General features: G+C 40.7%; 3 protein-coding genes and 1 long non-coding RNA gene across 4 annotated transcripts; all 4 read right to left on the bottom strand.

Annotated features, from left to right (window-relative positions):
• Nucleotides 1-412: 412 nt before the first annotated feature.
• LOC134066554 (sialoadhesin-like) lies at nt 413-3,614 on the bottom strand. The gene is made up of 6 exons (XM_062521919.1): nt 3,269-3,614; nt 2,851-3,156; nt 2,401-2,664; nt 1,656-1,734; nt 1,070-1,115; nt 413-799 (listed from the first exon to the last, which is right to left on the bottom strand). The coding sequence occupies exons 1-6, from the start codon at nt 3,612-3,614 to the stop codon at nt 539-541; spliced, it is 1,302 nt and encodes a 433-aa protein (XP_062377903.1). The 3' UTR covers nt 413-538.
• A 4,355-nt stretch (nt 3,615-7,969) lies between these two features.
• LOC134066553 (sialic acid-binding Ig-like lectin 10) lies at nt 7,970-11,608 on the bottom strand. Its single transcript, XM_062521918.1, has 6 exons — nt 11,557-11,608; nt 10,950-11,174; nt 10,578-10,758; nt 10,027-10,336; nt 8,974-9,018; nt 7,970-8,784 (listed from the first exon to the last, which is right to left on the bottom strand). Exons 1-6 carry the CDS (start codon nt 11,606-11,608, stop codon nt 8,524-8,526), a joined length of 1,074 nt encoding a protein of 357 aa, XP_062377902.1. The 3' UTR covers nt 7,970-8,523.
• Nucleotides 11,609-14,910: 3,302 nt separating this feature from the next.
• Nucleotides 14,911-16,669, bottom strand: LOC134065697 (uncharacterized). The gene is made up of 3 exons (XR_009936324.1): nt 16,562-16,669; nt 15,429-15,821; nt 14,911-15,082 (listed from the first exon to the last, which is right to left on the bottom strand). It is a non-coding gene; the product is annotated as an uncharacterized LOC134065697 (long non-coding RNA).
• Nucleotides 16,670-21,971: 5,302 nt separating this feature from the next.
• Nucleotides 21,972-24,739, bottom strand: LOC134066552 (myelin-associated glycoprotein-like). Its single transcript, XM_062521917.1, has 6 exons — nt 24,686-24,739; nt 24,010-24,563; nt 23,313-23,369; nt 22,760-23,134; nt 22,254-22,559; nt 21,972-22,126 (listed from the first exon to the last, which is right to left on the bottom strand). Exons 3-6 carry the CDS (start codon nt 23,362-23,364, stop codon nt 21,972-21,974), a joined length of 888 nt encoding a protein of 295 aa, XP_062377901.1. The 5' UTR covers nt 23,365-23,369; nt 24,010-24,563; nt 24,686-24,739.
• Nucleotides 24,740-27,907: the final 3,168 nt, after the last annotated feature.

Raw genomic sequence — 27,907 nt, 5'->3', positions numbered from 1 at the left:
TCTCCTTGTTGTTGGCAAAAATGCATTCAGACATTATTGGAGTTTCATTAATGCATATATTTAAGTTATCCTTCAAATATGTGTATAGACAAGAAATACATAGAAAACAATTTGAATGAATACAAATGAATGTGTTGAAACAATTGGAAAGAGATGTAAATACGCAATGTTTTTTGCATTCACATAATCACTGATCTTATTAAATAATCCCCTTGTCCAACATCAGTGTATGACCTCACAAATGCGCTTCTGGAAGAATAGTCAAAAATGCCCATAAACACACTCCTAAACCTTGTGGAAAGCCTTCCCAGAAAAGTTGAAGCTGTTATAGCTGCAAAGGGTGGACCAATGTCATATTAAGCCCTATGGATTAAAAATAGGATGTGACTGAAGTTCATATGGGGGTCTAGGCGGGTGACCCAATACTTTTGGCAATATAGTGTATGTGTAAGAACACATAACAGGAACATCAGGACATAAACTACTTACGAATATAAAAATCATAACTTCTGATTTCAATACTCTGAAGAATGCTCATCTATTTGCGTTTCACTTGGGCATAGAGGTCCTCGGTGTCCGGTGCTTCCTGATACCTGGCCTGGGCGTCTGTGCCGGACAGATGAACTTCAGCATACACTGATTCCTGCTCCTGCCCCTGCATCTGCCCCGTCCTCTTACTGCTGCCCCTGAGGGGGCGTTTGGAGAAATCAATCTCCCCGTACAGGATCTGATCCTGTAGGTCTTCTGAAGGTTTGGAAGCGCTGGTGAGGACAGACTCAACTGTACACACACCAGAGTCCTGCATTTAAAGAAGGACAGTCAACAGTAATTTTTGACTATTTGTTCACTTTGGACAGAAATATACACATTGTGGTGGTGGTGGTGGTGGTGGTGGTGTGTGTGTATGTGTGTGTGTGTGTGTGTGTGTGTGTGTGTGTGTGTGTGTGTGTGTGTGTGTGTGTGTGTGTGTGTGTGTGGTGGTGGTGGTGGTGGTGGTGGTGGTGGGTGTGTGTGTGTGTGTGTATGCAAAAGAGACTGATAGAATGTTGTAGGCGACCCATTCACAAACCTGGGTACACTGTTCATCTTGTGGAGGTGTTTTAGATTTTATTAGTCTGGAAAACAGATATATTTAATATGGTTTTAAAATCAACTTGCAAAACACAACATACACACTTAGTCTATTATGAGGGTACCTCTGGTTTGAATAGAGTATGCCATTGAAAATAGAATTAAATGTGGGCCTACCTGCAAACAATGTAGCATCCTACCTGATGTGACAGATTGTATCGCTACAAATTACTAATTGTTGTCCTCTGATGGCTAGGGTATTTGGTGACCAATGCTTAAGTCTTTATTATTATTATTTAATTTGAGCTATTTCCATGTTAAATTACATTTTAAATTGATATGGCATGATGGCAAAATGCTGTTGTTCAAATACTGCCCCCCCCCCCCCCCCCCCCCCACACACACACACACACACACAAACACACACACAGGGCCACTGGGCCTTGAATCCAGAACCTTGTGTGTACAAATCAGATGCAATAACTGAGATAACCAAAATGCTTTTCCATGGTCTCCTCCATTCATCAAGTAGATATTTTAGGCTATTGAAAACGATGTATCGATAATCATAGAAAATGACTCACCTCAAAGCAAGCCATATCAGTACACATAACAGAGGCCCTCCCACACATACTCCTACAACCAGCGGGAGTGGAAAATGCCCTGATGTTTGAAGAAAAGGCAATAAGTTAGTTAAAATGCGAGAAACTTGTCCTGATATTATTTAATGTCTGACACAACAACAAGCCTTGGAAAATATAAAGCATGGACCTGTGCTATGATGTCTGATGAATTCTAAAGATTTCAACGGGCAGATCCCTTGTCTTAGTTTTTACTAATTATTGTACCATTCCATAAGCATGATTTCTTTTTCTGGTAGAACAGTTATTCTCACGATTGTCCCTATTGCCTGTTACTGCTACAGCTACAGCGCTACACTCTGGGTGCATGAACATGGGGGCCCACAGACATGCTTCCAGGATATTCATGGGCTTCATCAGGTCCCTTTCCACAGGTGTATAAAATCAAGCACCTTGATTATCAATGCAGAATGTATGGAGCTTGATTAATACACCTGTGGAAAGGGACCTGATGAAGCCCATGAATAGCTTCCTAGCGGCTTTAGCTGCCGTGGAACTAACAACTCCAGGAACTAGGTAAAGACGATTGATTCATTATTTTTTTTTCGCACAATGACAATACTCTGTGACGTCAAGAAATGGAGATCTATGTGAAAATTGCCAGATTTCTTCTTTAAATGTGGATGGACTATCTAAGTAAAGTGTTACCCTAAATACTTCAGTCACAATGAGCTCTTAAAACATCTACCTTTAATCTCTAGTCTCACAGCAGCAGACTTCTTTCCCCCCTGTGGATGTTCTGCCCTGCAGTAGTACAGTCCTTCATCACTGGAGCTGAGATTGAAGGCAAGGGTTTGTCCAGATCCTATAGGTGTGTTCTGGTCCTTTCTAAACCAGGTGTAGTTCTGCACTGGAGGGTTGGCCTCACTGCTGTTACAGGTCAGAGTCACACTACTGCCCTCTACTGCTGGACCTGAAGGACTCACAGAGGCCACCACATCTGCAGGAGAGACTGGGGGAGGTAGAGTTTTGTGTTTACTTTAGAACAAAAAATGCATTCAAATATAATAATTTGAATAAATAGAAATAAATTCTATGAAATAAAATAATTGTACGCAAAACCAATGACTTTGATAGTATGATTAATCTTTACAACAGATATACGGCCATCGATTAGAAAAAAAAGAGTGATTCTTACACCGGACCCTGAGTGTTTGCACAGTACTGTTTTGCAGAGGGCTCTTGTTGTGTCTGAGGTAAGAAGCTGTGCAGGAGATATTTCTCCCATTCTGACTACGGGAAGCAGTGAAGGTCAAAACAGACGTGAGGGATCTGTTGCCATTCTCCTCATCCTGTATGTGAGTGTGTGTGTTCCCAGTGGGAGGAGACCAGGTGATGGTAGGAGGCTGAGAGGGACAGGGAGCAGCAGCAGAGCAGGTCAGAGTCACGGATGTCCCCTCTGACACCTCAGACAACTTTGATATCCGTGGATTCAGTGGATATGCTGCAGGAGGATTCAAATACATAGACCTTTTTTTTCAATGGACAGTGAGATATTTATGCTGAGTAGTCTATTTCAACACAGACTGCTGACATTTATGAGGTGAATGTCTTACCATTGACAAAAAGATTGAAAGGTCTTTTTAAGAACGTTGCTTTGAAAGAAGATATCTCAGCTCGGAAGTGGTATTGCTTGGTATTTTTAACTGAAACATTATAAAAAACTGTTGTACAGTTTTTCAGGCGAAGATTCCCAGAAATCTCAATTCTGTCAAATCCATTTGTTGCATTGTTAGCGTTGTTAAAAACCGTTTTGCCTGTTGCTTTTCCTTCTGTTACATCTTCCAGCCATGCAGCACTGACTAGGCCAGCAGTGTCAAATTGATTGTTAAGGTACAAGATCTTAAATGTGCAGGGAATCAGCACACAGAACCCTTCCAGTGCTTCCACTCTCTCTGGCATTGATGCTGAGTATTCATAATCAGGTCCTAAAAAGACAATACACCAACACCACACAATATTAAAGAAGAAGTTTGTCAAGGTTTTTTTTGGCATACATTTTCTTGTTTCTTGAGTTTCTTGAGGCCACCGAAGAGTATCTGATTAAAGCTCAAGTTGTTACAGCCAGCAGCTAATGCAGGCAGGCAGCTACAGCACACTGCATGTCCATGAGCCCCCCATGCACATGCCCACAGAGTACAGCACTGTAGTTGCCTGACTGATGAACTGGCTGTAGCAAATCGAGCTAGCTAAAACCGATTGGTTTTGTTTTGTTTTGTTTCTGACAGTACTCGGTGACCTTGAGAAATGGAGATCTGTGAAAACTCGCCAGATTTCTCCTTGAACATAATTCTGCCTTACTTCACTTGTAGGCTACAAAGCTCAATTTCAAGGGCTCTGTTAGAGATATATTTAGCGTAGGACTAAACATTTAAATATCAGTCAAAATCATAAAATGTGAGTAAACATTTGATAACAGTGTCTACTGACTGACATTACATCTAAATATAAATAGCCTACCAGACAAACCTTTTGCTGATGTTGCATAGAGGAAGGACAAGAGGGTCATAGACAAAATCATCATGAATCAGAACCTGTTTAAACTGATCATACAAATGTGATTAAATATTGATAAGAGGTGTGGAGGCACAACAAGAGCAACTTAAAAAACAAATCCAAGACGTGCATAGATCAGATCCACTTTCCCTGAGTTCACCTGACAGATTAAAAATTAAAATGTACGGTACAAAATATGACTGCCACGGAGTCCTGCACATCCTCTCCACAAAAATGAATCACGCTTGTCAATTTGTTTCCATCTGCTGCAACTTTTATGTAGCCTATATGTAAATTGGTGTGTGAATTTGTGTGCTTGCTTTGTGTATGTGTGCTTCTCTGTCTGAGAGTTTTCGCTTGTGTGTGTGGTGGGGTTACCACATGCCACAGTTTCCCAAATATACTTCTTTGGTCAGAAGGGGGAAAATCGGGGCAAAATCAGAATGTTTCCTTATGTGTGTACCCCCTTTTAGTTGTGAACAGGGGAGGGGTCAAAATGGTGAGGTGCAGAGTATGTCATTCATTTATATTATTGTTTAGATATAGAAAATGTATGTAATTCCTAAATGCTCAATGCGCTATCTTCACTCAACCCCTTGAAAATCTGGAAGTCCATTCAAACACATTTTACATGCTTGATTTCAGAATAAAAGACAGACCTACAGTATATTCCATTTGTATAATAGATTGTTCAGGTGTCATAGCCTACTGTTAAAACTGTTTTGTATCTCCACATATATTTTAGGCCTTTCCCAGCAGAAATTGGATTTATTTCTTTAATCTTCTATGGCTATGGTTATGGCTATGGCTATGGTTATGGCTATGGTTATGGTTATGGCTATGGTTATTTAGCAGACGCCTTTGTCCAAAGCGAAGAAGCAAATCTTCTATAGATGAATGATGATTTGAAGATCAACATGTAATGATTGAAAAGCAGTCTCTCCACCTCTGAGTTTTTATGCAGAGATGCACCTGCATGGACGTTTTTTAGTCTGACACAGTGAACTCAGAACTCCAAAACATCTTGACCGAAATCAACAGGATAGAGACTCTCATCACTTCTATGGGATGTCAAATCTATGGGAATCGGTGGTAGCATATGGTTAAGGACCTGAGCTCCAGTAGCTCCAGGGGACAATATCAGAGTAATTAAGGCAAGTACCTCCACTTGGTGGCTACATTGCAACACACTTTGAGCACTTATTGGGCAGTGCAGTCACGACACCAACCATGCTCCAGCAGCGAGATTACAAGATTGGCTCGATGTTTTCACAGGTCTACTTTCGGCAACGGAAGGGGTGGGACATGTGTAAACAACTGTCATATTGCAGTTACCAACCAAAGTCTCTGACAATGTCCCTTGCAATTGACCTATTTAAGTCGCTTTGAATAGAAGTGTCTGCTAAATGTAAATGTACAGCAGACGGAACTTTGAAGAGGAAGTACATTTTCTTCTCACTGATTATCTGAGAGACCATACTAACTAAACTGAAAAACTGCACTTGTATACATGGCAAAAACAATTGTCTCATAGTTGCTATAATGTTCAGGGAAAGACATAATGTAAATGTATGTATAAATACATGTCCCTCTGACAGAGAGGACCAACCAATCTAGAGATTGCAACAATGGCCTCTGTGGGCATCACCAGTAATAAACAGACTGACTGACTGAGTCCAGTGGTTTCAGTGTAGTGGTAGCTGCATGGATTAAAAATAATGTAACCACACTGACAGAAGCACGGCCTCATAATCCATTTCCTGCACAGCACTGAACAATTAATAAGATTAAATTAAATTGCCATCAAACCAGATGGCAAGATATTTATGCTTCTGAACTCTCTCAATTTTGAGGCCCTCAAGAGTGGAGATATGCAGGAGATATGCAGGTTATTAGTGTCAGTAGTGGATCTAGAAAAGAAGATAAATCTGTCTACTGTATAACTATCCTTTTCAGAAATGCATCTACTTGGTTTTCAAGATGTAGCCTTTCCTTGTAGTCCAATAAAACATTATACTTCTAATGAGAAATAATGAGCAGCCACTCACCTGTCAGGACGGAGCGCTACACCCTGTGGCCTTGAGGGAAGCACAAAAGTCTTGTAGTGATCTGTCGTTTCAGAGATCACTGTTTCACTGTTTTTTACATCAGACTTACAGTAAGTAGACTGTTACTGACTGTGGTGAGAAAAATAACTTCCCCATATCTGAGAATAGGAGTTGACATATTTAGCGAACTACTGTGCCTTTAGGCTTCCTGCGTCTAGGCTGCACACTGATGGAAAGAGGTACACACACCTCTAAGTTCACCAGGTCTTTCTTTATCACGTAAATAGGGTAAATAGGATGCTTGGAATATGGTTCAATTAGCTGCATCCAGCATGCTAACCAGAGAAAGTTGGAGGACTGTGGAGACAGTCCTGAGCGCTCCATCAGACAGTTCATATTTCTGCAGTGATAAGTGTCTTTTTTCTATTGTTTTGTAAAGACAGTAAATGTTTGGTACAATGTTTATGAGCCCTGGGTGCCTTGCTTTTTGCAACCTGCTACAGCATGTTCTATCTGATTGGGAGATATTTACAGTGTCACGATTCAGCGTTAGACACAAGCAGCTTCTGTAAGAGTCAATTGATTGTGTATGGATGTAAAATGAGTTGACTTCCTTTATACACAAAAATAGATGGCCGATACGCCCTGGTTGTGAGTTTGGGTGACAGTTAAAGTTTGAGATGGCGTTTTTCACACAGATGATGAACTTGTTCCCAGCCCAGTTTTAGTGTCTTTAGCAGCTTTTATTAGAGTTAGAAGGGTTAATGTCGAACGTCAGATGTCAGAACGGCCTCTATGCCTACCGGCGGTACATACAATGTACACATCCAGCCTTTAAACCGGACAGTAACACAAATATGTATACTGCACTTTTAGAGAGATTGAAACCAAATTCCTGCATGTGGATCAGGATCTGAGTGATCCTGTTGTAGATATATGACCCCTCTACCTTGCATGTAGGCTGGGGGAACCCTGCCTGAACTTCCAGCGAATTTGGATTTCGCCTGGCACATCTACGTATCTCCTCTGTTCCCTGCCAGAACCTTTGGATCCGATCAGAAACTAGCAGAAAAGATGCACCGGATCGTTGGTCTGATTGGTTGAAGGACTATCCAAGCGTACGGACTCGGAGTCATTTGAATGATGCCCATTGGTCACGCCTCTTGTGCAGTAGAAACAATCATTCGCCCCATCATTCTTTATGTTGATCAGTGAGGATCGAGGCCCGAGGAGCGAGGGAGGATGCATAAAAGCCCAAATGAGAGGCACCCAGCCTGTGATGTGGATGATCTCTTATGGCCTGATCCAGCTAGACGGAGAGATGATTAGAGTATCACGTATTGTTGTTACTTGTTTGTATTGTTGCTTTAGTTTTTCTTCAGTGACTGTAAGTGTACAGTACTTTTTATTTATTGGTCTCCAGACTAAGTAATGGGGCACTGAGCCGGAAACAGCATGAAATTGTGTGATGAGTAGTAAACGGCTGGAAAGACAAACGCCAAGAGCGTCATTTGTCACGGTGTCGTCCCATGACAGACATCATGCCGCCAGTTCTATACACAAACCAGACCTAAACCTCATGTCACTTTAACCTTACCTCTTACTTTGCTTCGAGAGGAAGTCTCTCCACAGGACCAAAAGGGACTGGAATCCTGCACCACAAACACCCTCAAACTACCACATGTATGTCTGTCTGCCTCTCTCTCTCTCTCTCTGTTGGCAAAAAGGCATTCATAGACTTTATTCTGATATTGGAGTTTTATACTTCATACTTTCAATATGAGGACATACAAGAAGTACATAGAATACAATGTGAAGGCCGTGGCGCGACTGGCTGGGGCGCCTGCGTGGTCCTTTCCGGATCCCACCCCTGCTCTCTCTCCCGCTTGCTTCCTGTCATACTCTCTACTGTCCTGTCCAATTAAAGGCATAAAAAGCCCCAAAAAATAGAATACAATGTGAATACATGCAGGTGAAAGCTACAGTTGATTGATGAATTACATTAAATACATGAACAAGTTTGCAAACACTATGGACAACCTTTTTAAGCCTAAAATAATGAATAAACTGATGACTCTGTGTTTTGACATTTACATTACGACATTCATCAATGCTCAATTAAACCTTTTCTCAAGCTAAAAATACCAACTCTGGTGTATTGAAGCCACACTGGCACAAACATAAATAAATACAACTGATGGGATGGGAATGACAACTTCACAAATATGTCTTATACGAGAATGAAATGAGTAGAAAAGAATGGCTGTCTATTTGCGTTTCACTTGGGCATAGAGGTCCTCGGTGTCCGGTGCTTCCTGATTCCTGGCCTGGGCGTCTGTGCCGGACAGATGAACTTCAGCATACACTGATTCCTGCTCCTGCCCCTGCTTCTGCCCTGTCCTCTTACTGCTGCCCCTGAGGGGGCGTTTGGAGAAATCAATCTCCCCGTACAGGATCTGATCCTGTAGGTCTTCTGAAGGTTTGGAAGCGCTGGTGAGGACAGACTCAACTGTACACACACCAGAGTCCTGCATTTAAAGAAGGACAGGGTGCAATTTCTGACTGTTTGTTCACACATTGTGGTGTGTGTGTGTGTGTGTGTGTGTGTGTGTGTGTGTGTGTGTGTGTGTGTGTGTGTGTGTGTGTGTGTGTGTGAGAGAGAGCATGAGTGTTTGTATAGAGACTGCTAGGATGTTGTAGGTGATCCATTCACAAACCTTATGTTGGACGCACTGCTCATCTTGTAGAGGTGTTTCAGAGTCCTGGATTTAAAGAAGGACAGGGTTCAACTGTAATTTCTGACTGTTTGTTGAAATACACACATTATGGTGTGTGTGTGTGTGTGTGTGTGTGTGTGTGTGTGTGTGTGTGTGTGTGTGTGTGTGTGTGTGTGTGTATGTGTGTGTGTGTGTGTGTGTTTATGTGAGAGTGTGAGTGATTGTGTAGAGATGGCTAGAATGTTGTAGGTGATGCATTCGCAAACCTTATGTTGGACACACTGCTGATCTTGTAGAGATGTTTTAGATTTTTTTAGTCTGGAAAAAAGACATATTTAATATAGTTTAGTCAACTTACAAAATACAACTTGCCCGCTTCATTTATTATGAGGATGCCTCTGAATTGCATAGTGGTTTTAATAGTAACCAAGACATCCTAAAGGCTAGAGATTTATTTTAAGCAGACAATAAATTCTTTCATTGTCTCCTCCATTCATCAAGTCTATACTGTATTTTAGGCTTTAATTGAGAAAGATGCATTGATATGCATAGAAAATGACTTACCTCAAAGCAAGCCATATCAGCACATATAACAGAGGCCCTCCCACAATTCCTCCTACAACCAGTGGGAGTGGAAAATGCCCTGACGCTTGAGGAGAAGTCAGTTTGGGAAAGTATTAGTTATCACCTATGAAAGATTTTGTCTTGACAACATTCAGTGTATGACACAAAAAGCATAGCCTTATGGATTTAAAATTGCAATTCCCCTTATCTATTTTTGACTGTTAATTGTTGTTTCAACTTGGACCAACATGTTTTTTTCTTCTTCTTCACTTTCCTTGGATAGTTCACCCATGCCCAGATGCTCACATTATAAACAAACTATCTGTTGACACTCTGTTAACAATGTATAATTAAGGTTCAACTGTTCAACTACTGAGCTTTAATCTATGAGATGATCTGTGAAATCTCTGTAGGTAATCAGACAGCAATACATGTTACTGTTGGAAAAAGTGATAACAATCACAATCAACCCAGAGTGAAACACTGAACACTGTCTGACAACGCAATCTTAAAGCATCTACCTTTAATCTCTAGTCTCACAGCAGCAGAGTCCTTTCCCCCCTGTGGATGTTCTGCCCTGCAGTAGTACAGTCCTTCATCACTGGAGCTGAGATTGAAGGTGAGGGTTTGTCCAGATCCTATAGGTGTGTCCTGGTCCTTTCTAAACCAGGTGTAGTTCTGCACTGGAGGGTTGGCCTCACTGTTACAGGTCAGAGTCACACTACTGCCCTCTGCTGCTGGACCTGAAGGACTCACAGAGGCCACCACATCTGCAGGAGAGACTGGGGGAGGTAGAGTTTTGTGTTATACTGAAGATATACTGTATGAAAATATACAGTGTAAGACAAATAACTGAAAGTTTGAGAAATCAAATGGCAATACAGCCATCAATTAGAAATATAAAGTGATTATTACAGAGGACTCTAAGTCTTTGCACGGTACTGTTTCTTTGCAGAATGCTATTATGTCTGAGGTGAGAAGCTGTGCAGGAGATATTCCTCCCATTCTGAGTACGGTTAGCAGTGAAGGTCAAAACAGACGTGAGGGATCTGTTGCCATTCTCCTCATCCTGTATGTGAGTGCTTATGTTCCCAGTGGGAAGAGACCAGGTGATGGTAGGAGGCTGAGAGGGACAGGGAGCAGCAGCAGTGCAGGTCAGAGTCACTGATGTCCCCTCTGACACCTCAGACAACTCTGATATCCGTGGACTCACTGTCGTATCTGTTGGGGAGGATTGTTTTAAATTCAACCTTCATTTTGACATTGAAACCAGTTTGAATCTTCAAAAGCATCTAAGTACACGTAAGAGATCTTGTACATTTAACACTAATCTAACTTTTGAGAAAGAATGTTACTCTGACATTGTAATAATGCAACAATAATTGGGATAACCCAAGAGGTGAGCCTCCTACCTTCAACAGTCAGATTAAATGGCTCTTTGAACGTTGCTTTAAAGCTGTTCATCTCAATTCTGAAGAAGTATTTATCTGCATGTGTTTTATTCACATTGTAGAAGACAGTTGTGCATTTTTTCTGACAGAGATTTCCAGTGATCTCTATTCTCTCAAGCAACTTGGTTGTCTTAGTAGTGCCATTGAAAACCACTGGGTTTTCACCTCTGCCAAAATGAGTCCCCCCTTTAATCCACACGGCATAAATTGATCCAGATGTGGTCAGTTTACTCTCAAAACCAGAGATATTAAATGCACATGGAATCAGTACGCAAGATCCTGTGAAAGCATGAATCTTGTGTGGCGGTGACACAAAGAAGGTATCTTTCCCTGAAATTAGAAAACCAACGTATAATTTTTACTTTATTGAACAGCTCTCTTTCACTAGTTTAACAAATGTTGAAGCATTAATACGTATAGCTGTAGCAGGAATAGTAAAATGACATTGATCACAAATATTGCAAAAAATAGTTTATAAGTTATAAACTATTTTTTGCAATATTTGTGATCAATGTCATTTTACTATTCCTGCTACAGCTATACGTATTAATGCTTCAACATAACCCACCTATTGCTAATAGCAGGAGATTAAAGACGAAGAGGGTCTTGAAGAAAATCATTGTATCTGTATGTATCTGTTAAATGGTTAAACACACATTAAGCCATTCAAAGATGTAACGATTGTCAACCTCAAACAAAACTGATAGACAATTTGATTATAACATAATGTGCATTTTATTCAAGATTTAAATGGAATAAAAGTATTCCAGTAAATGGAATATTCTTTTGTAAATCACTCCCATTTTACCACAGACCAGTTTCCTAGTATTCCCAACTAAATCTTATTCCCACAAAAAGCACTGAGGTGAGATTTTAGCTTAACATTTTATGTAATACCACATCATCACAAAATATGCATCACAGACCTCAATCATCACCATTTTGCACTACTAAACATGATGCTGTTGGTTAAATGTGAGGATGTCAGGTGCAGAATATGTCATTCATTTATATTGCTGTCACCACATCCTGTCTTTCGTACAAGTATTCAATGCAAAATCCTGAAAACACACATACACATCCACATACACAGTATCTCAGGTATACAGAATGTAATGGCTAATAACAATTAAACTCAACAATTAATTACTCAGGAGTTACATAAACTTCAAAACTTACAGTTAACTTTAGACATTTCTTATCTCCACCTTATCATTGTCTCTTAGATTTCCTTACCTTTTTCCAACACTGATTGGGTTGATGTATTTATTTCAAGATGATTGAAAAGTTGTATCTCCAAAATGTCACCTGAGTTTTAAGAGACACACCTGGATGTTTTATAGTCTGACACAGTGAACTCACCTGAATGTCTTGACAGAAATCAACAGGCTAGAGACTGACTCGGATAGAGACCGACTCTTTTACCAGCTCTATCGGATATAGAAGGAACTTTGAAGTGGTGAGATGGAAATACTTGTGCTTGCCTGATGGAAAAAAACAAAGTTCATTACCTTCTCATAGCTGTGAACTGCTAAAGTTGATTATCTGAGACCTAAGTAACCCAGTGGACAAAATGCACTGACTTGCACTAATTGCACAAATAGGCTGTATCTTCCTCTTTGTTGAGGATATTATGTGTAACTTCTGCCTCACATAGTTGGGAGGGAGGTAAAATAATGTTATTTTCATCCTAACAGATGGCAAGACATTTATACTCCTGAACTCGCAATATAGAGGCCTATAAAGAGTGGAGATGCTGCAAGTTACCGTAATTTCCTGACTATTAGCCACGGCTTATACATTGATTTTGCTAAATTTCTTCCGCTATGAGGTTAATACAGGGGGCAGTTAATATGGTGTTAATATGGTTTTGTTTCTTTCAACTTGCATAAAACACTGTCCTGCGGCTTTTATACAATGCGGCTTATATGCAGGAAATTACTGTCTGTAGTGGATCTGGAGAATAAAAATAAACCTGAGTTGGGCTTTATCTCTCTTATTGTACAGCAGAAATGCATCTGCATTTTCAAGACGTAGCTTTCCCACATACTTCAAAACCCTCAATTTCTAATCAGAAATAATGAGTGGCCACTCACCAGAAAGGACAGAACGCTATTCCCTGTCGCCTTGAGAGAAGCACAAAAAGACTAGTCTTGTGTCGCATCAAAGATCACAAGTCACTGTTTTTACATATTAGTTGAAGTCAGACTTCCGTACAGTCTGCTTTTGACTGTCATGAGAAAAATAGCTTCCCCATTCTGAGAATTTGAGTTGATGTGTTGTGAACTACTGTTGCATCTAGGCTGTGTAATGACGAAAAGTACTCAAAATGTAGTTCTCAATGTCTTTCTCCATCATGCAAATACAACAAAGGGTATCATGCATATGGCTCAATCAGGCTGGTCATCCAGGTCTGCCTCAAGGACCTCATCAGATAGGGTGCATTTTGTGCAGTGAGAAGTGTCTTTTTCCTGTTCTTTTAGACAGTAGATCTTTGGCGCACTGTGTATGCGCCCTGGGTGCCTTGCTTTTTGCAACCTGTTAAGCGTGTTCTGTCTGATCTGGCCATACATTAGTCATAGCAGTAGCAATACACAACTACCGGTAACGTCAAAGAACAAATGGAGAAGAGGTCTAGCTCTTCAGCAGATATTACAGTGTCACGATTCAGACACAAGCAGCTTTTATTTGAGTCATTTGATCACTCATGCAGGATGTAAAATGAGCTGACCTGGTCTCTATGTAAGTTTGGGTGACAGTGGTTAAAGTAGCGCTTTTCACGCCAATTATGGACTTGTTTCCAGCCCATCCTCAGTGTCCCTCACACAAAGGCTATTGACATGCCTAAATAAACACCAGACTCCACTATTTGCCAATGGGCACAATGGACTATGATATATCCAGGGTCGCATCTAGCATTTTAACCCAGGGCAGTAACACAATTGCAGACTGCAATTTTAGAGGGAGTGAAAGCAAATTCCTGTACGTGGATCAGGATCTGGGTGATCCTGAATGATCAAGATATTGTGAACCCTCCAATCAGCATGAAATCTTTAAGTAAATCAGACTAGTAGATCTTAAGTTATGTGAGTAGACTCACAGTTACTACAATACCCTCCACCAATAATGTTTTTTTTTACTTCACATGAAGGTAATTGGGAAACAGTTGTGATAAGCAAGTTGTTCCTTTGTCATTTGTCTTTTAATGCTGATATTTCAATGATTTTTAATGTTCTCAATGAGAACAATTTTACCAGGACATTTTCTCCACAGGACATTATTTGTGTCTTATTTTGTATTAATAGGTCATAATGTGTAGTATTTACAGGAAAAGAAAAACCCACAGTTTTTTACATGTTAATCTTCATTTATTCATTTCGAAATGAGTAGTATAATTACATTCAAAGCAAATGTGTAAAGAAAGGAATCTGCATACATTTAATAATCTCAACATAATTGCAATCTGTTAAACAAATTATCAAATTATTATTGACAAATTCAGCCACTATTATGCATTTCACTGATGCTTTTATCTTAAGCGATATTAAAAAAAAGATAATAAGTTACGAAGTCACCCTGGAACTCAGGGTTAAGTAAGTGCCTTGCTCAAGGGACAATGTTGCACCTGGGAATCAAATCCACAACTTTTCTTGACTACTGCTATCCCAGATCCCTTTGGCGACTGCACGACCTTTGCCCTAAGATGCCATTAAAGTACACTGATGTATGCACTTCTTTGACCTAACACTCTAATGTTCTATAATAAATTCTATGTGTACAGCACTACATATGTATGCTGTGCAGCTGGTGATCTCTGGATGATTGCTGTTATATTTCATGATAATTGAAAGTTTCGTCATCATTTACCAACAGCCAGGTGTATTAGAGCACTTTAAAAGCAGCAGAGATGTCAAACCACTGAAGCAGAGGCGCTGCACTGTAAAGTTGAGATCACAGCCTTGGATGGCTTGCGCTGCAATTGATGCTCTCCGCGCCGGCTCAGACTCTCTGTCTGGACCCCGGTCCTCCTCTCCCCCTCTGGTGCCCTTCAGAGGGCCCGTCTGGATCATCACATTCCACATCATCAGGATCAGCTGGAGGTTGAGGAACATGGACATGAATTGAGCAACCCTGATCATTACAGCTCTGATTGAAGAAAAAGCTAAGAAAAATCATCATGATCCTTACTTTTACTTAATCATGCTTTTTATGAAGAAGGACTGCTAGTTAGGGGGACTGTGTTTTATGTGACACATGATCACAGTAACTAAAAAATTAATAATCTCACTGCATATCGTAGATCACACTCTCAAAGTCATTAATCCTGAATGCTCCACAATGACTTAATTATATTATTAGAAATAGGTGTTTCTTTTTCATATTATAGAAATAATGACCATTTAGTTCTGACACTATCGTAAAGAAGTTTACCGAACCTACCTGGTTTTCTTTCCTGATGGGATTTTTGCCAGCTAAAACCAAAAAGAAACATAAAAGACTTGCTGCTAAGTGAATAGAGAAGGAGACACTTTGAACAGTTTTATCTGCTGTCTTTCCAGTTCAACATTGTATTTCAATATAAAATGTAGAGTGCTTTCACTTGACAGGGCAAACTATAAAGACATCGGATGTTTTTCATAGACAATTACTTTCTGAAATTTGCACACTCAAATTATGAATTCATAAAAAAGTGTATAATATTCTAAAAATCTTAACCATTACACAATGAGAAAACATTTTTTAAACCATACCTCTCAACATGAATGACCAAGATGGTTAAGAGAAATGCTGCCAAACACTTTACCGTGATTACTATCGTCAGGAAACTTTGGCCTTGTTTTGGGAAATAAAGCAGGCTATATGATTAATTTATATGTTCCAGATAGAAAGTATACCATCAGATTTGCCTGGGAATTTTAACTTAGTCATAGGGTGGCAATACAGGTTTTTATAACGTGTAGAACATCAAAAGATTACATTTTTGAAAATACAAAGCCTCAGGTAATGAGATTCTTTGGACGTTGACACGTCAACAACAACGTCTTTGGAAATATAAAGCATAGGCCAATGGTTTCATCTTCATTTGTCTGTTACATTCTAAAGATCTAAATGAGCAGATCCCTTGTCTAGTTTTTTTTTTAATCTCACTATTGTTAACCATTCCATCAGCATGATTTCTTTTGACACTTATTACAGATCATCTGTTGACACTGTTAACTAAAATGTATGGTTTCAAATATACAGTATATCCATTTCTCAAGGTCACAGGCCTACTGTTAATACGGGGAAAAAACTCTGAAAACAACGTTGAGTTGCTCTGGGAGCATGAACAGGGGGGCTCACAGACATGTCCCCAGTGTAGCACTTTGGCTGCCTGGCTACTTGCTGAAACTATACCAACTCAAGCTATAGGTCAAACTGATTGTTTTAGGTTTTTTTTTTTTAATACCGACAGTACTTGGTGACCTCGACAAATGGATTCCTCCTTTATGTCTCTGTGGGCGAACTATCCAATTAAAGTGTTACCCTTGATACTACCTAACATGATATCACAATCACTTCTTAAAGCATACCTTTAATCTCTAGTGTTACAGCAGCAGACTCCTTTCCCCCCTGTGGATGTTCTGCCCTGCAGTAGTACAGTCCTTCATCACTGGAGCTGAGATTGAAGGTGAGGGTTTGTCAAATATCAGCTGATGTCACAAACGCATTCTAACCTGACGTCAATCACCTGTCGAACTTCTCTGCCGCCATATTGAGTACCTGATTCGGCGATACAAAAATGCCTTCAATATGTTCAGGGCTCTAAATTAACACCCGCCAACCCGCCAAATGCGGGTAAAAATTCATTTTGGCGGGTATAAAAAAACCTCACTATAGGCTGGTGGTGAGTGATGAAAATGGTGAAGAAAATTGTGTCCTAATTAGAACGGTATAGACGGTGCCGCCGGCACCCCACCGAGTAGATGCGCGGTTCAGCCCATTACCCGCGGATATCCGCGGGTTTACCCGCGGGTCGGGCGGATTTGGGTAGGCCTAATCGTTTTTTCTAAATATTGCGGTTGGGTCGGGTCAAAAAAGTAAAAATGCACATTTCTCACTTGTTAACTTCCGACATATTAGGTGGCGATGCGCCTGCAATAGGCTACAGGAGGTGTGGTCGAGCGCAAAGCATAATTTCTCCTAAATTCAGCACCCAATTGCGCCATGCGTGACTGACTGAAAAAGTCAATCGCGCATTCGCTACTTTATGGACATGGAGCCTAATGATCTGGGATATCGAAGAGGTTGTGCACAATGCGAGAACACCTCGCTTCTGTCATAGGCTACACGAATAAACAGCTGTGCTTGTTAAATGCTTGGCAGTGTTAAACGCAAAAGTAGGCTAGCCTATGAAGTTGCAAGGGGAAATATGAATGGAAAGTTGTTATGAAGATGAGATTTAACACTAGCTATGTCTAGGCTGCAGATTATGAATGGTGTGGAGGAGCGCAGATTGTCAAAATGACCGATCATTGTAACCCGCTGTTGTCCTCATGTGGGCTAATTAGGCTAGGAAAGACGTTAAATGCGTTTTTTCCTTTCCGCGGGTCGGGTCGGATTTGGGTCACAATTCGAACATATTTTTGCGGATTGGGCGGGGCGGTTTGGATCTCCTGAAAAGTCGGGTTGGGGCGGGTTTTAAAAAAAGCCCACCCGCGCATCACTACCACCGCGCATCACTACCACCGAGGGCCGCAACAAACTTTCAGTTTTGCACCTTTGGGCCGCGGGACTGCCATCAGGTGTCCAAACTACTTCCCGAGATACACTTCAATGCGGGCCGCCGAGCATGCATTAGTTTATCATAGATCCGGCTCGCCACGCACTAGGACTAGGTTATCATTGGCTATTTGCTATTTGCTATTTTTTCCCAGCAACGATGTTGTTAACATAAAGTAATGCTTTACACTCTTCTTAGAGAACGTTCATTTACAATGTCAATATCAAAACAGCATGTCACACACTGTAGATAGGCTACTCTTTGAAATCTCCGCAGCAAATCTAATTTGCCTTATGTTAGACTAATAATAACGTTACTCATAACGTAATTGGGAACGTGTTTGAGTGCGCATGAAAGGGAGAGAGAGCACCAGCTGGCTTGCATTGTTGATAACTGATATATCTCCTTTTTAAAAGAAACGTAAAAGAAAAACGCAAAGACAACAGTAGCTCCACTAAACTGTGAGAGGGCAGGCATAGCAGCCAGAGTGGAGCCAGTAAGAGTCTTAAAGTGACAGTGCACCATTTATAAATGAATTAAACAGCATCATATTAACCGTATTTCTTAACACATGTATTTTCTACAACAACATGACTTTCTCATTATTATCACTTAAATAATTCTATATGTTAATAGGTCAATATTTAATGGGTGTGGAGAACGAAAAAAAAAAAAGTATGTGGCGGTGGTTGGGACTCTTTGGGTCTTGTTAATGCTCGACTCAAGATACCGTCATTTACTAAGGGGAAACAGCAGCTTCACCCAGCTGAAGTTGAGTCATCACGGGGACTGACAGCAGTGCACATCCATGTGGAGAGAGTTATAGGCCTAGTTCGTAATAAATACACCATTTTGCAAGGAATTATACCAATAACACTGTGCTACTCAACCCCAGATGGACTCACACCTCTGGACAAGATGGTAAAAGTGTGCTGTGCCCTCTGTAACCTTTGCCCTCCTGTTGTTCCACCAGATTGAATAAACCTACTGTATGAATAATTGTATCGATTGTGTTTGTAACATTAATAATACACACAGGAAACTGTTTATGGCTGATACAGTACAAATAATTGATTTATTTAAATGTCAAACTTCTTAAAAACAGAACAATAAGACCAGTAAAACTGTCACAGTTTATTCATTAATTTAGCAGGATATGGGATTGTATGTAATAGTATACTTTCCAGACATATATAGTATTTACAATTTGCCAGGACACTAGACAGGGCACTGAGATCTTATTTACACACTCCACAAACCAGTTTAAAGGCAATAGGAGGAACTTCCCATCAAAATAATTAAATACAAATCAAAGACCGCAAAATAACAAATAGTTTGAATCATATGCAAAAACCTTGATACAGTGTAACAGTATACCATATCTATGTGTGTTCGTGTGTCTGCTGTCAAGACTACAGGAAATTAACTAATACAACCTAAAGCATAAAGCCTTATTCTTCAGGAGTAACCGTCTACCGTATTTTGTGTGTGTGAGTGTGTGTGTGTGTGTGTATGTAAAATGGATGCCAGCTGGCTTAGCTGTGTGTGTGGCACGTTGGTAAACCTCACTCCCCGACACCTCAAGAGTGCTGCTGGCATGACAGCTAGCAGCTTGGACTTTAAGCTCGATTGTTAGCACGCTTGACTCCCTATCTGAGGTGCTGCTGTTTGCAGGTTCAAGTCCGAGTGTGTGCAGGGCTGAACCGCGCTGGTTTGACACAACGCAGGTTACACTGGTGCCATGAGCTGGATCGGAAGTGAGGTTTAGAGGGGCGAGTGTAACAGATGCCAGCTGGCTTAGCTGTGTGTGTGGCACGTTGGTAAACCTCACTCCCCAACGCCTCAAGTGTGCTGCTGGCATGAAAGCAAGCAGCCTAGACTTTAAGCTCGATTGTTAGCATGCTTGACTCCCGATCCGAGGTGCTGCTGTTCGCGGGTTCGAGTCCGAGCGTGTGCAAGGCTGAACTGCGTTGGTTCAACACAACGTAAGTTGCATCGGTGCTGTGACCTGGATCGGGATTGAGGTTTAGAGGGCGAGTGTAACGGATGCCAGGTAGCTTAGCTGTGTGTGGCACGTTGGTAAACCTCACTCCCCAACACCTCAGGAGTGCTTGCTTTCATGCCAGCAGCACTCTTGAGGTGTCGTGGAGTGAGGTTTACCAACGTGCCACACACACAGCTAAGCCAGCTGGCATCCATTACATGTGTATGTGTGTAGTCAATCTGAACAAACACTGTGTTTCATTTTCATTAATTTTCCTGCACTCATAACATTTCCAGACCTTTGGAACTCTTGTCAACTGCAAGCAAGACCTGTGAAAGTGCCCTCTTTTGCACTGTTTAGATGCACAGAATATGACATTCTCTGGATCTCCAGCTGGTTCACCACAGTAGCACTCTGAATGGGGCTGTTGCTCTGAGGTTGGGGAAACCACTGGACGTGGTACAGTGTAATATTTCCCAAGCAGTTCTGGCAAAATCCTAGTTTTTCTACATTTTTCTACTCTGTTGTATGTGTCATTGAAAAACTGTTAGTCAAATTGAATGCGCTGAATAAATATTTCAGTGGGACTCCACACTACAAAATCGGCGTAATGGACTTCGGCAATGTGCATTTGCATTTGGACTTGTGCCATGTATTTGTGATTAGCCTTAAGGGCTATTATTCCATTGTCCATTGCCATCAGACAGAAGTTTGGGTCAGTATAGGTGCTGTTGATAACAGAACGATCTTTAAGACTAAAAGGGCATTTTATTTCAAGCACACCTCTACCGTGGCAAGCACAGGTCACAATTCCATCCGGCGATGCACCGATCCATGGCAGTGATGCGCTGATGATCAGGCCTGTTGTCTCTACTTGAAAATCGGTGTGGTGATGATCTTGCAATGCTGTGTACTGTGTTCTTGCTGTTGGCTCACTCACATTTCCCCATCTAGAAAAATAGAGAAAGAAGTGTTGTTTAGACAGATTCCGCATACTTCATCAGCAAACTACAGTATACCAATGCAAATCCAGACGAATGTACCACCCCCCCACCCCTCCGCAAATGTAGACACTGCAGAGACATAGCCTACTACAGAGTTTATTTTTATTTACAAATTGATATCCTTGTTGATATCATTGTTCCCATGTTTCCATATCATTATGACATTATTCAAAATCATTTATTTATTCATGAATTAATTGCAAAAAGAGTTCATTTTTAACAACTCTCCGCATAGCCCTCTTCATCTGTCGTACACTAGAAGCAGCTCGCGTATCACCGGTGGTACGCACAACGTTACCACAGTTAGGGAATCCCTGTACTTGATGAATGTTGAAGAAGCCAACAGATTCATTAAAACCATCATGGCCACTGACTGTTCGTTTGAAAGATATATCTGTTAGGTTATGCAACAAATTACGTCAGACCTACAGGTTAAGTGCTATTTCATTTTCAACAAAACGTCTAAACAGTGACTTCCAACACAGTAGGAAAGAAAGTCAGATAGGAGTCACACGCAAAAGGACGAAGGAGTGAGAAAAAGACATGTCTGTTATTTCCTCCCCAAAACATGAAAATACAACGCTTTACATTTTAAGCACAAGAACATTTCTTCTTTTGGGGGGTGGGTTGTTGTTGCAGCAAAGTGTGCATTCGTTCTGTAGTTCGTTGCTAGAAGTTAGTCTAGTCTTCAGTGGTTAGGCTAACAGCTAGCTACAAAGTTGGCATTAAAAGAACACTTACCTTTCCTTTCACGAGGAACATCTTCTTGTTAAGGTGCCAGATTTTCGGGTCAAGGACCCAGCCTGCGACAAAGTACCGATATGCCTCGGTACTCTTGTATGCTTTGAGGCTTTCACCAGTGTACGGCGACGGATTATGAATTAGGTATACATATCGTTAAATGACAGGAGTGGTAGCAGCTAGCTCGGTAGCAGCGGACAGAGGCTGGAAGACCGCCTCAGGTAATGAGTAGGGATCACAGCCTAACGATGCTATTTTTTCAAAGTAACGTTTCTTCTCATGGCAGTCGAGGTGGGAAATGTTGTCCTTCGTAGCCATTTACTCAACCAGTATGAACGCCAATATAAAAAAAAACACTACACTAAGATACCTATCAGCAAATTGCGGCAAGCTAGCTGACGTTCGTCAGTACTCAGCGGTACTCTGTAGGTACTCAAGATGGCGGCAGTCAGCTGGAAAATGAGCGGATGACGTAAAATGTCACGTGACTGCTATTCATGAATAGGTGTGAGCTGGTCCTTTCTAAAACAGGTGTAGTTCTGCACTGGCGGGTTGGCCTCACTGCTGTTACAGGTCAGTGTCACACTACTGCCCCCTGCTGCTGGACCTGAAGGACTCACAGAGGCCACCACATCTGCAGGAGAGACTGGGGGAGGTGGGGTGTGTTTAGAACTAGAGATATACTGTATGAAAAGTGGAAGACAACTGAAAGTTTGATAAATCTTTGCAATGGCAATACAGCCATCAATTCGAAATACATAAGTGATTATTACACTGGACTCTAAGTCTTTGCACAGTACTCTTTCTTTGCAGAGTGCTCTTTTTATGTCTGAGGTAAGAAGCTGTGCAGGAGATATTTCTCCCATTCTGAGTACGGGAAGCAGTGAAGGTCAAAACAGACGTGAGGAATCTGATGCCATTCTCCTCATCCTGTATGTGAGTGCTTATGTTCCCCGTGGGAAGAGACCAGGTGATGATAGGCTGAGAGGGACAGGGAGCAGCAGCAGTGCAGGTCAGAGTCACTGATGTCCCCTCTGACACCTCAGATAACTCTGATACCTGTGGACTCCCTGGAGTATCTGTTGGGGAGGAGAGCATTACATTCAACCTTTATTTTGGCATTAAAACCAGTTTGACTATACAAAAGCATCTGAAGAGGTCTTGTACATTGCGTCTTGTACATTGAACACTAAACCAACTTAATTAACAAGGAATGTTACTCTCAAGTAATAATAATGCAGCAATAACTGAGATAACCCAACCCAAGAGGTTAACCTACCTTCTACAATCAGACGAAAATACCTGTCTATGAACGTTCCTTTTCTGCTGATCATCTCAATTCTGAAGTAGTAGTTATCTGCATGTGTTTTATTCACATTGTAGAAGGCAGTTGTGCAATTTTTCCTACGGAGATTTCCAGTGATCTCTATTCTCTCAAGCAACCTGGTTGTGTTAGTAGTGCCATTGAAAACCACTGGGTTTCTACCTTTGCCAAAATAAGTCCCCCCTTTAATCCACACGGCGTAAATTGATCCAGATTTGTTCAGTTGACTCTCAAAATCCGGGATATCAAACGTACATGGAATCAGCACGCAAGATCCCATGAAAGCATAAATATTGTCTGGCAGTGAGATTGACCATTCCTTGTTTTTCCCTGAAATGGCAAAAGCAATGTATAATATTTACTACTATATTGAAAAGCCCTCTTTCACCATTTTAATATTGCAATGTTGAAGCATTACACATAATAGCTGTCACAGAAATAGTGACACTGACTAATAGTGAAAATGACACTAGTCACAAATATTACAAAAAATAGTTTAATAACGCACCTATTGCTAATAGCAGAAGATCAAAGACAAGGAGGGTCTTGAAGAAAATCATTGTGTCTGTTAAATTGTTAAACACACATGAAGCCATTCAAAGATGTAACGATTGTCGACCGCAAACAAAACTGATATAGAAAGACAATTTGATTATAACATAATATCTGAGCAGGAAATGGATAATATTATTTTGTACCACAGACTGTCTGTATTCCCAAGTAAATCTTATTCCCACAAAAATCACTAAGGTGAGATGTCAGCTTAACATTTGATGTAATACCACATCATCACCAAATATGCATTACAGACCTCAACGTCATCACCATTGGCATTAGGGCCTACTAAACATGATCCTGTTTGTTAAGTGTGAGGATGTCAGGTGATATAAACAGGACATAAATTTACTGACTGTCACCACATAGTGTCTTTCATACAAGTATTCAATGCAAAATCCTGAAAACTGGTACACGTCCACATCCACAGTATCTCAGTTATAATGGCTATAATTCCTAAATGGTTCATGAGATATTTTTTGCATAAAACACATTTTGAATGCTTTTTTTCATATCCAGTCTATTGCAGTGCAAATAACAACTTAACTCAACAATAAATTAATCAGGAGTTGCCGTAAACTCTAAAATTTAGTTAACTTTCTACATTTCCTGTATCTCCCCGCTTATCATTGTCTTTAAGATTTCCTTACCTTTTTCCAACACTGATTGGGTTGATGTATTTTATCTTGTCAAGATGATTGAAAAGCTGTATCTCCAAAATGTCACCTGTGTTTTAAGAGACACACCTGGATGTTTTATAGTCTGACACAGCAAACTCACCAGAATGTCTTGACAGAAATCAACAGGATGACTGACTCAAATAGAGATCGACTCTTTTATCAGCTCTATGGGATGTATAAGGAACTTTGAAGTAGTGAGATCGAAACACTTGTGCTTGCCTGATGGAAAAAAAAAAACAAAGTTCATTATCCTCTCATAGCTGTGAACTGCTAAAGCTGATTGTCTGAGACCAAAGTAACCCAGGGACAACATGCACTCACTTGCAGTTATTGCAAAACTATCTTCCTCTTTGTTGAGGATGTTATGGGTAAGTGTAGCTTCTGTCTCACATAGTTGGGAGGGAGGTAAAATAATGTTATTTACATGTTAACAGATGCCAAGATATTTATACTTCTGAACTCACAATACCGAGGCCTTAAAGAGTTGAGATACTGTATGCAGGTTATTAGTGTCCATGGTGAATCTGGAGAAAAACATAAACCTAAGTACATCTCTCTTCTTGTACTGCATTTTCTAGACGTAGCTTTCCCATATACTTCTTCAAGACCCTCGATTTCTTATCAGAAATAAAGAGCGGCCACTCACCAGAGAGGACAAAACGCTGTTGCCTTGAGAGAAGAAGCACAAAAAGACTTTGTACACTCTCAGAAATAAAGGTACAGTGAGGGTACAATCAAGTACTTCAAGGTACAAATTTCAGAACTGTACCATCCAAGTTACTAACATGTCTCTTGCTGAGTACAAATAAGTACCTTTCCAAAGAAAAAGGCACACAATGAATTATGAATGCTGACAAGTACATATAGGTACCCTTTGAAAAGGTACATTATCATACATAAAGTAAGAGTGAAGGTACAATCTAGTTCTTTAAGGTACAACATTCAGAAATGTACCATTAAAGGTCCTATTGTGTTCCCAAGGGGTACTAAGAAGTACCTTTTGGGTACACATCCTGTAGGGTACAAAATATGTACTTTATTCTGATGAAAGGGTACACTTCCTGTGCGGTACTGAGAAGTACCTTTCGTGACAGGGTACATATGCTGGGGTGCTATTAAGTGCCTTTTTGCAAGGGTACACTGGGATATGCCAAATCGAGGGCTTCGAATGACCTCAGACACATCAACCGTCACTTTTCTATCATGAATCTGACTGCAAGCTGTGTGCTGTAGGCCTACTCTGCCATCATCGTATTCAAGGTAAGAATTACAGTACTTTTGTATGCCAATTGAAAACGGGAATTTATTAGAAATGTACCGTTTTCACAATGAAATATTAACCACAGCCGTTAGCCATCATAGAAATCATAATTAGTTAGCAAATAATAGCTATCAAATAGTGCTAGCGAGCTAACTTCGCTAACGTTAGCGATGTTAGCTGTTAATGTTAACTTCTCCAGTTACTAATTTCACCTTTATGTAGAATTTTTGGAGTTAATACCATATCTAGCAATAATTCAGTCTGAGATGTCGTTTTGAATGTAGAGTGTAAGTTTTCACACATCAGGCGCAATAGCTTAGCCCGCTAGCTACCTAAAGTGGCTGTTACAATGCAGGCTAAAGTTAGCAGCTAGCAGACACAACGAAAGTTGTTGTTAACGTTAACAGACACAACGAAAGTTAACCTTACCTTTCGACCTTCCATGGGGCATGGGTCGTTACTTAGTCATAATACATGTATCGATAGTGTTGATGCATAATATGTAGTGTTGCTATAACTGGAAAAAGGACCAGTAAAACGAATGAAGTAGGTTAATATTATTAATAAGTTATTTCACCCCCTGATTTAGGAACAGTAGTGTTGTATGCTAATTGATGCTAATATCTGTCTTATAGTGGATGTGAATGGGGGCATTTGGGGAATTTCAATTAGCAGAAATATCATGCAAAGTAAAGGGATTTTTGTGTGTGTGTGTGTGTGTGTGTGTGTGTGTGTGTGTGTGTGTGTGTGTGTTAAGTTTCAGAAGTGACCATGGAAGCGTCTGTACGTCAACTTACTATTCCACAGTTCATAGGACCAATGTGACCACTCACCTGCAGCAGGCCACTGAATGAAAGCACAAATGTGTTTCTCAAAGCTTCCTCCAGCCCTCCACCGATGGGGTGGGATGTGTTAATATCCAGTCAATCTCAGGTCTGCTGCACTGGTCACTTAATTCAATAGTATAGGACAGGAATTTATGCTTTCATTCCGTGACTTGCTGCACGTGAGTGGTCATATTGCATTTATAAACTGAATCAGTTGATTGATGTATGGACGCTACCATTGTCACCACTGATACCTAACACGAAGCATGAAACTAGATTTACCAGAGTGGTTTTGTTGAAGACTAATGGTATGTTATTATTACACTTTGATAAGTGCGTGCGTGGAAAAATCTGTAGACAATTCAGTGCATTCTGAGATGATAATCAGATTTTGATTGTGTGTGTGTGTGTGTGTGTGTGTGTGTGTGTGTGTGTGTGTGTGTGTAAGCTACTGGATGCCTAACATGAATAAAGTATCTCTCTCTTCTCTTCTAGGAATGGACTTCAGAGCGGCACTCATCCTCCTGCCAATCATTTTTAAAGAGAGGGTGAATCATCACATCATAATGGGAGAGGTATGCATCTCTAGCTTCTGCCTAGCTCTCTGGCTAGCTCTCTGGCTGCTGACTGGTGCTACTGGTCGCAGTCTACCCTAGGTAGTAGTTGATTTATTTAGTTATTTATTGATTGATTGATTGATTTATCTTTTTTTTTTTAATGTCATAAGTCACCGAGTGGTAATGTAGGTAGGCCATAGGTATGATTATTTGTTTGTTTGTTTGGGGGCGGGGGGTCCATCAACTATCTCTCTCTTTTTTGACCAATCAAAACGTGCATCCCTGTCTGTTTTGTTGTATTCTTCAGGATGAACCCAACACACCGTATCCAGTTGTCCAGGTGACCCAAGAAGACTGGAAGTCTGCGTTTGAGGGACAAAGCCTCTGCTCACTTATGGTAGACCGGGTCAGGGTGTGTGAGGCCATGAAGGTAGAGGAAGCGATAATGTCATCATTCTATTCTTATTGACTAATATTTTAATGTTGCCTCTTTCTACTTTATAAACAGATCATAAGAGTTTAAGCATTATACATTATTTTTCCTCCTCCCAGGGATCATAGGGATTTAAAAGTGCCTGAAAGTGATTGAAAAACTGCATTCAATAAAGTTGATTGAAAATGAAGATTGTGGTCTTTCTTTTCCTCATTCCTCTCTATTTAACTAGGACATTTTTGCCACTTTATAGGTACAATAGCATCGTCGCTGTGGTGGTACCCCTAACGAGAACAAGTTGGTACCATCTAATGGGGTACCCCTTTGTACCAGTGGATTAAGGTACAAATATATTGCAAAGGTACAAAATTGTCTCTCAAAAGGTACAGTGTACAAGGGTACAACTCTGTACCTATGGTAAGGGTACAATTGCTGTACCCTGGGGGTACCACCCCAGCGACGAGCCATTTGTACCCTTGAAGGGACCTATATGTACCAAAAAGGCACAGACTGTAGGGGTACTTCTTTGTACCCATTAATATGGTACAAGGTTGTTCCCCTTGGGGGTACTGCCCCAGCGACGAGCATTTGTACCTTTTTTTTTACTTTCCTGTACCTTTATTTCTGAGAGTGTAGTCTTGTGTCGCTTCAGAGATCACAGGTCACTGTCTTTTACATATCAGTTGAGGTCAGACTCAAGTAGCAGTCTGCTTTTGACTGTCAGGAGGAGAAAAACAACTTCCCCACTTCTGAGAATTTGGGTTGATGTGTTTAGTGAACTACTGTTGCA

The sequence above is a fragment of the Sardina pilchardus genome, chromosome 19 (assembly GCF_963854185.1).
Source record: "Sardina pilchardus chromosome 19, fSarPil1.1, whole genome shotgun sequence".
In the NCBI taxonomy this organism is placed as follows: domain Eukaryota; kingdom Metazoa; phylum Chordata; class Actinopteri; order Clupeiformes; family Clupeidae; genus Sardina; species Sardina pilchardus.
This window is presented reverse-complemented; position numbering and strand designations above follow the sequence as displayed.

Bases quoted from the DNA above. Each gene is read 5' to 3' on its own strand.
- LOC134066553 (XM_062521918.1), bottom strand. From the start codon at position 11,608: ATGATTTTCTTCAAGACCCTCTTCGTCTTTAATCTCCTGCTATTAGCA. The intron at 10,759-10,949 runs GTAGGAGGCTCA...CCTCCCCAACAG, and splicing joins ATTTAATCTGACTGTTGAAG to ATACGACAGTGAGTCCACGG. The intron at 9,019-10,026 runs GTTCAGTGTTTC...CTTTAAATCCAG, and splicing joins AGATTGCGTTGTCAGACAGT to GACTCTGAAACACCTCTACA.
- LOC134066552 (XM_062521917.1), bottom strand. From the start codon at position 23,364: ATGATTTTCTTCAAGACCCTCCTTGTCTTTGATCTTCTGCTATTAGCA. The intron at 22,560-22,759 runs GTAGGTTAACCT...CCTCCCCAACAG, and splicing joins TTTTCGTCTGATTGTAGAAG to ATACTCCAGGGAGTCCACAG. The intron at 22,127-22,253 runs GTAATAATCACT...CACCTCCCCCAG, and splicing joins GCAAAGACTTAGAGTCCAGT to TCTCTCCTGCAGATGTGGTG.
- LOC134066554 (XM_062521919.1), bottom strand. From the start codon at position 3,614: ATGCCAGAGAGAGTGGAAGCACTGGAAGGGTTCTGTGTGCTGATTCCC. The intron at 2,665-2,850 runs GTAAGAATCACT...TACCTCCCCCAG, and splicing joins GCAAACACTCAGGGTCCGGT to TCTCTCCTGCAGATGTGGTG. The intron at 1,735-2,400 runs GTAGATGTTTTA...TTCAAACATCAG, and splicing joins TGTGAGACTAGAGATTAAAG to GGCATTTTCCACTCCCGCTG.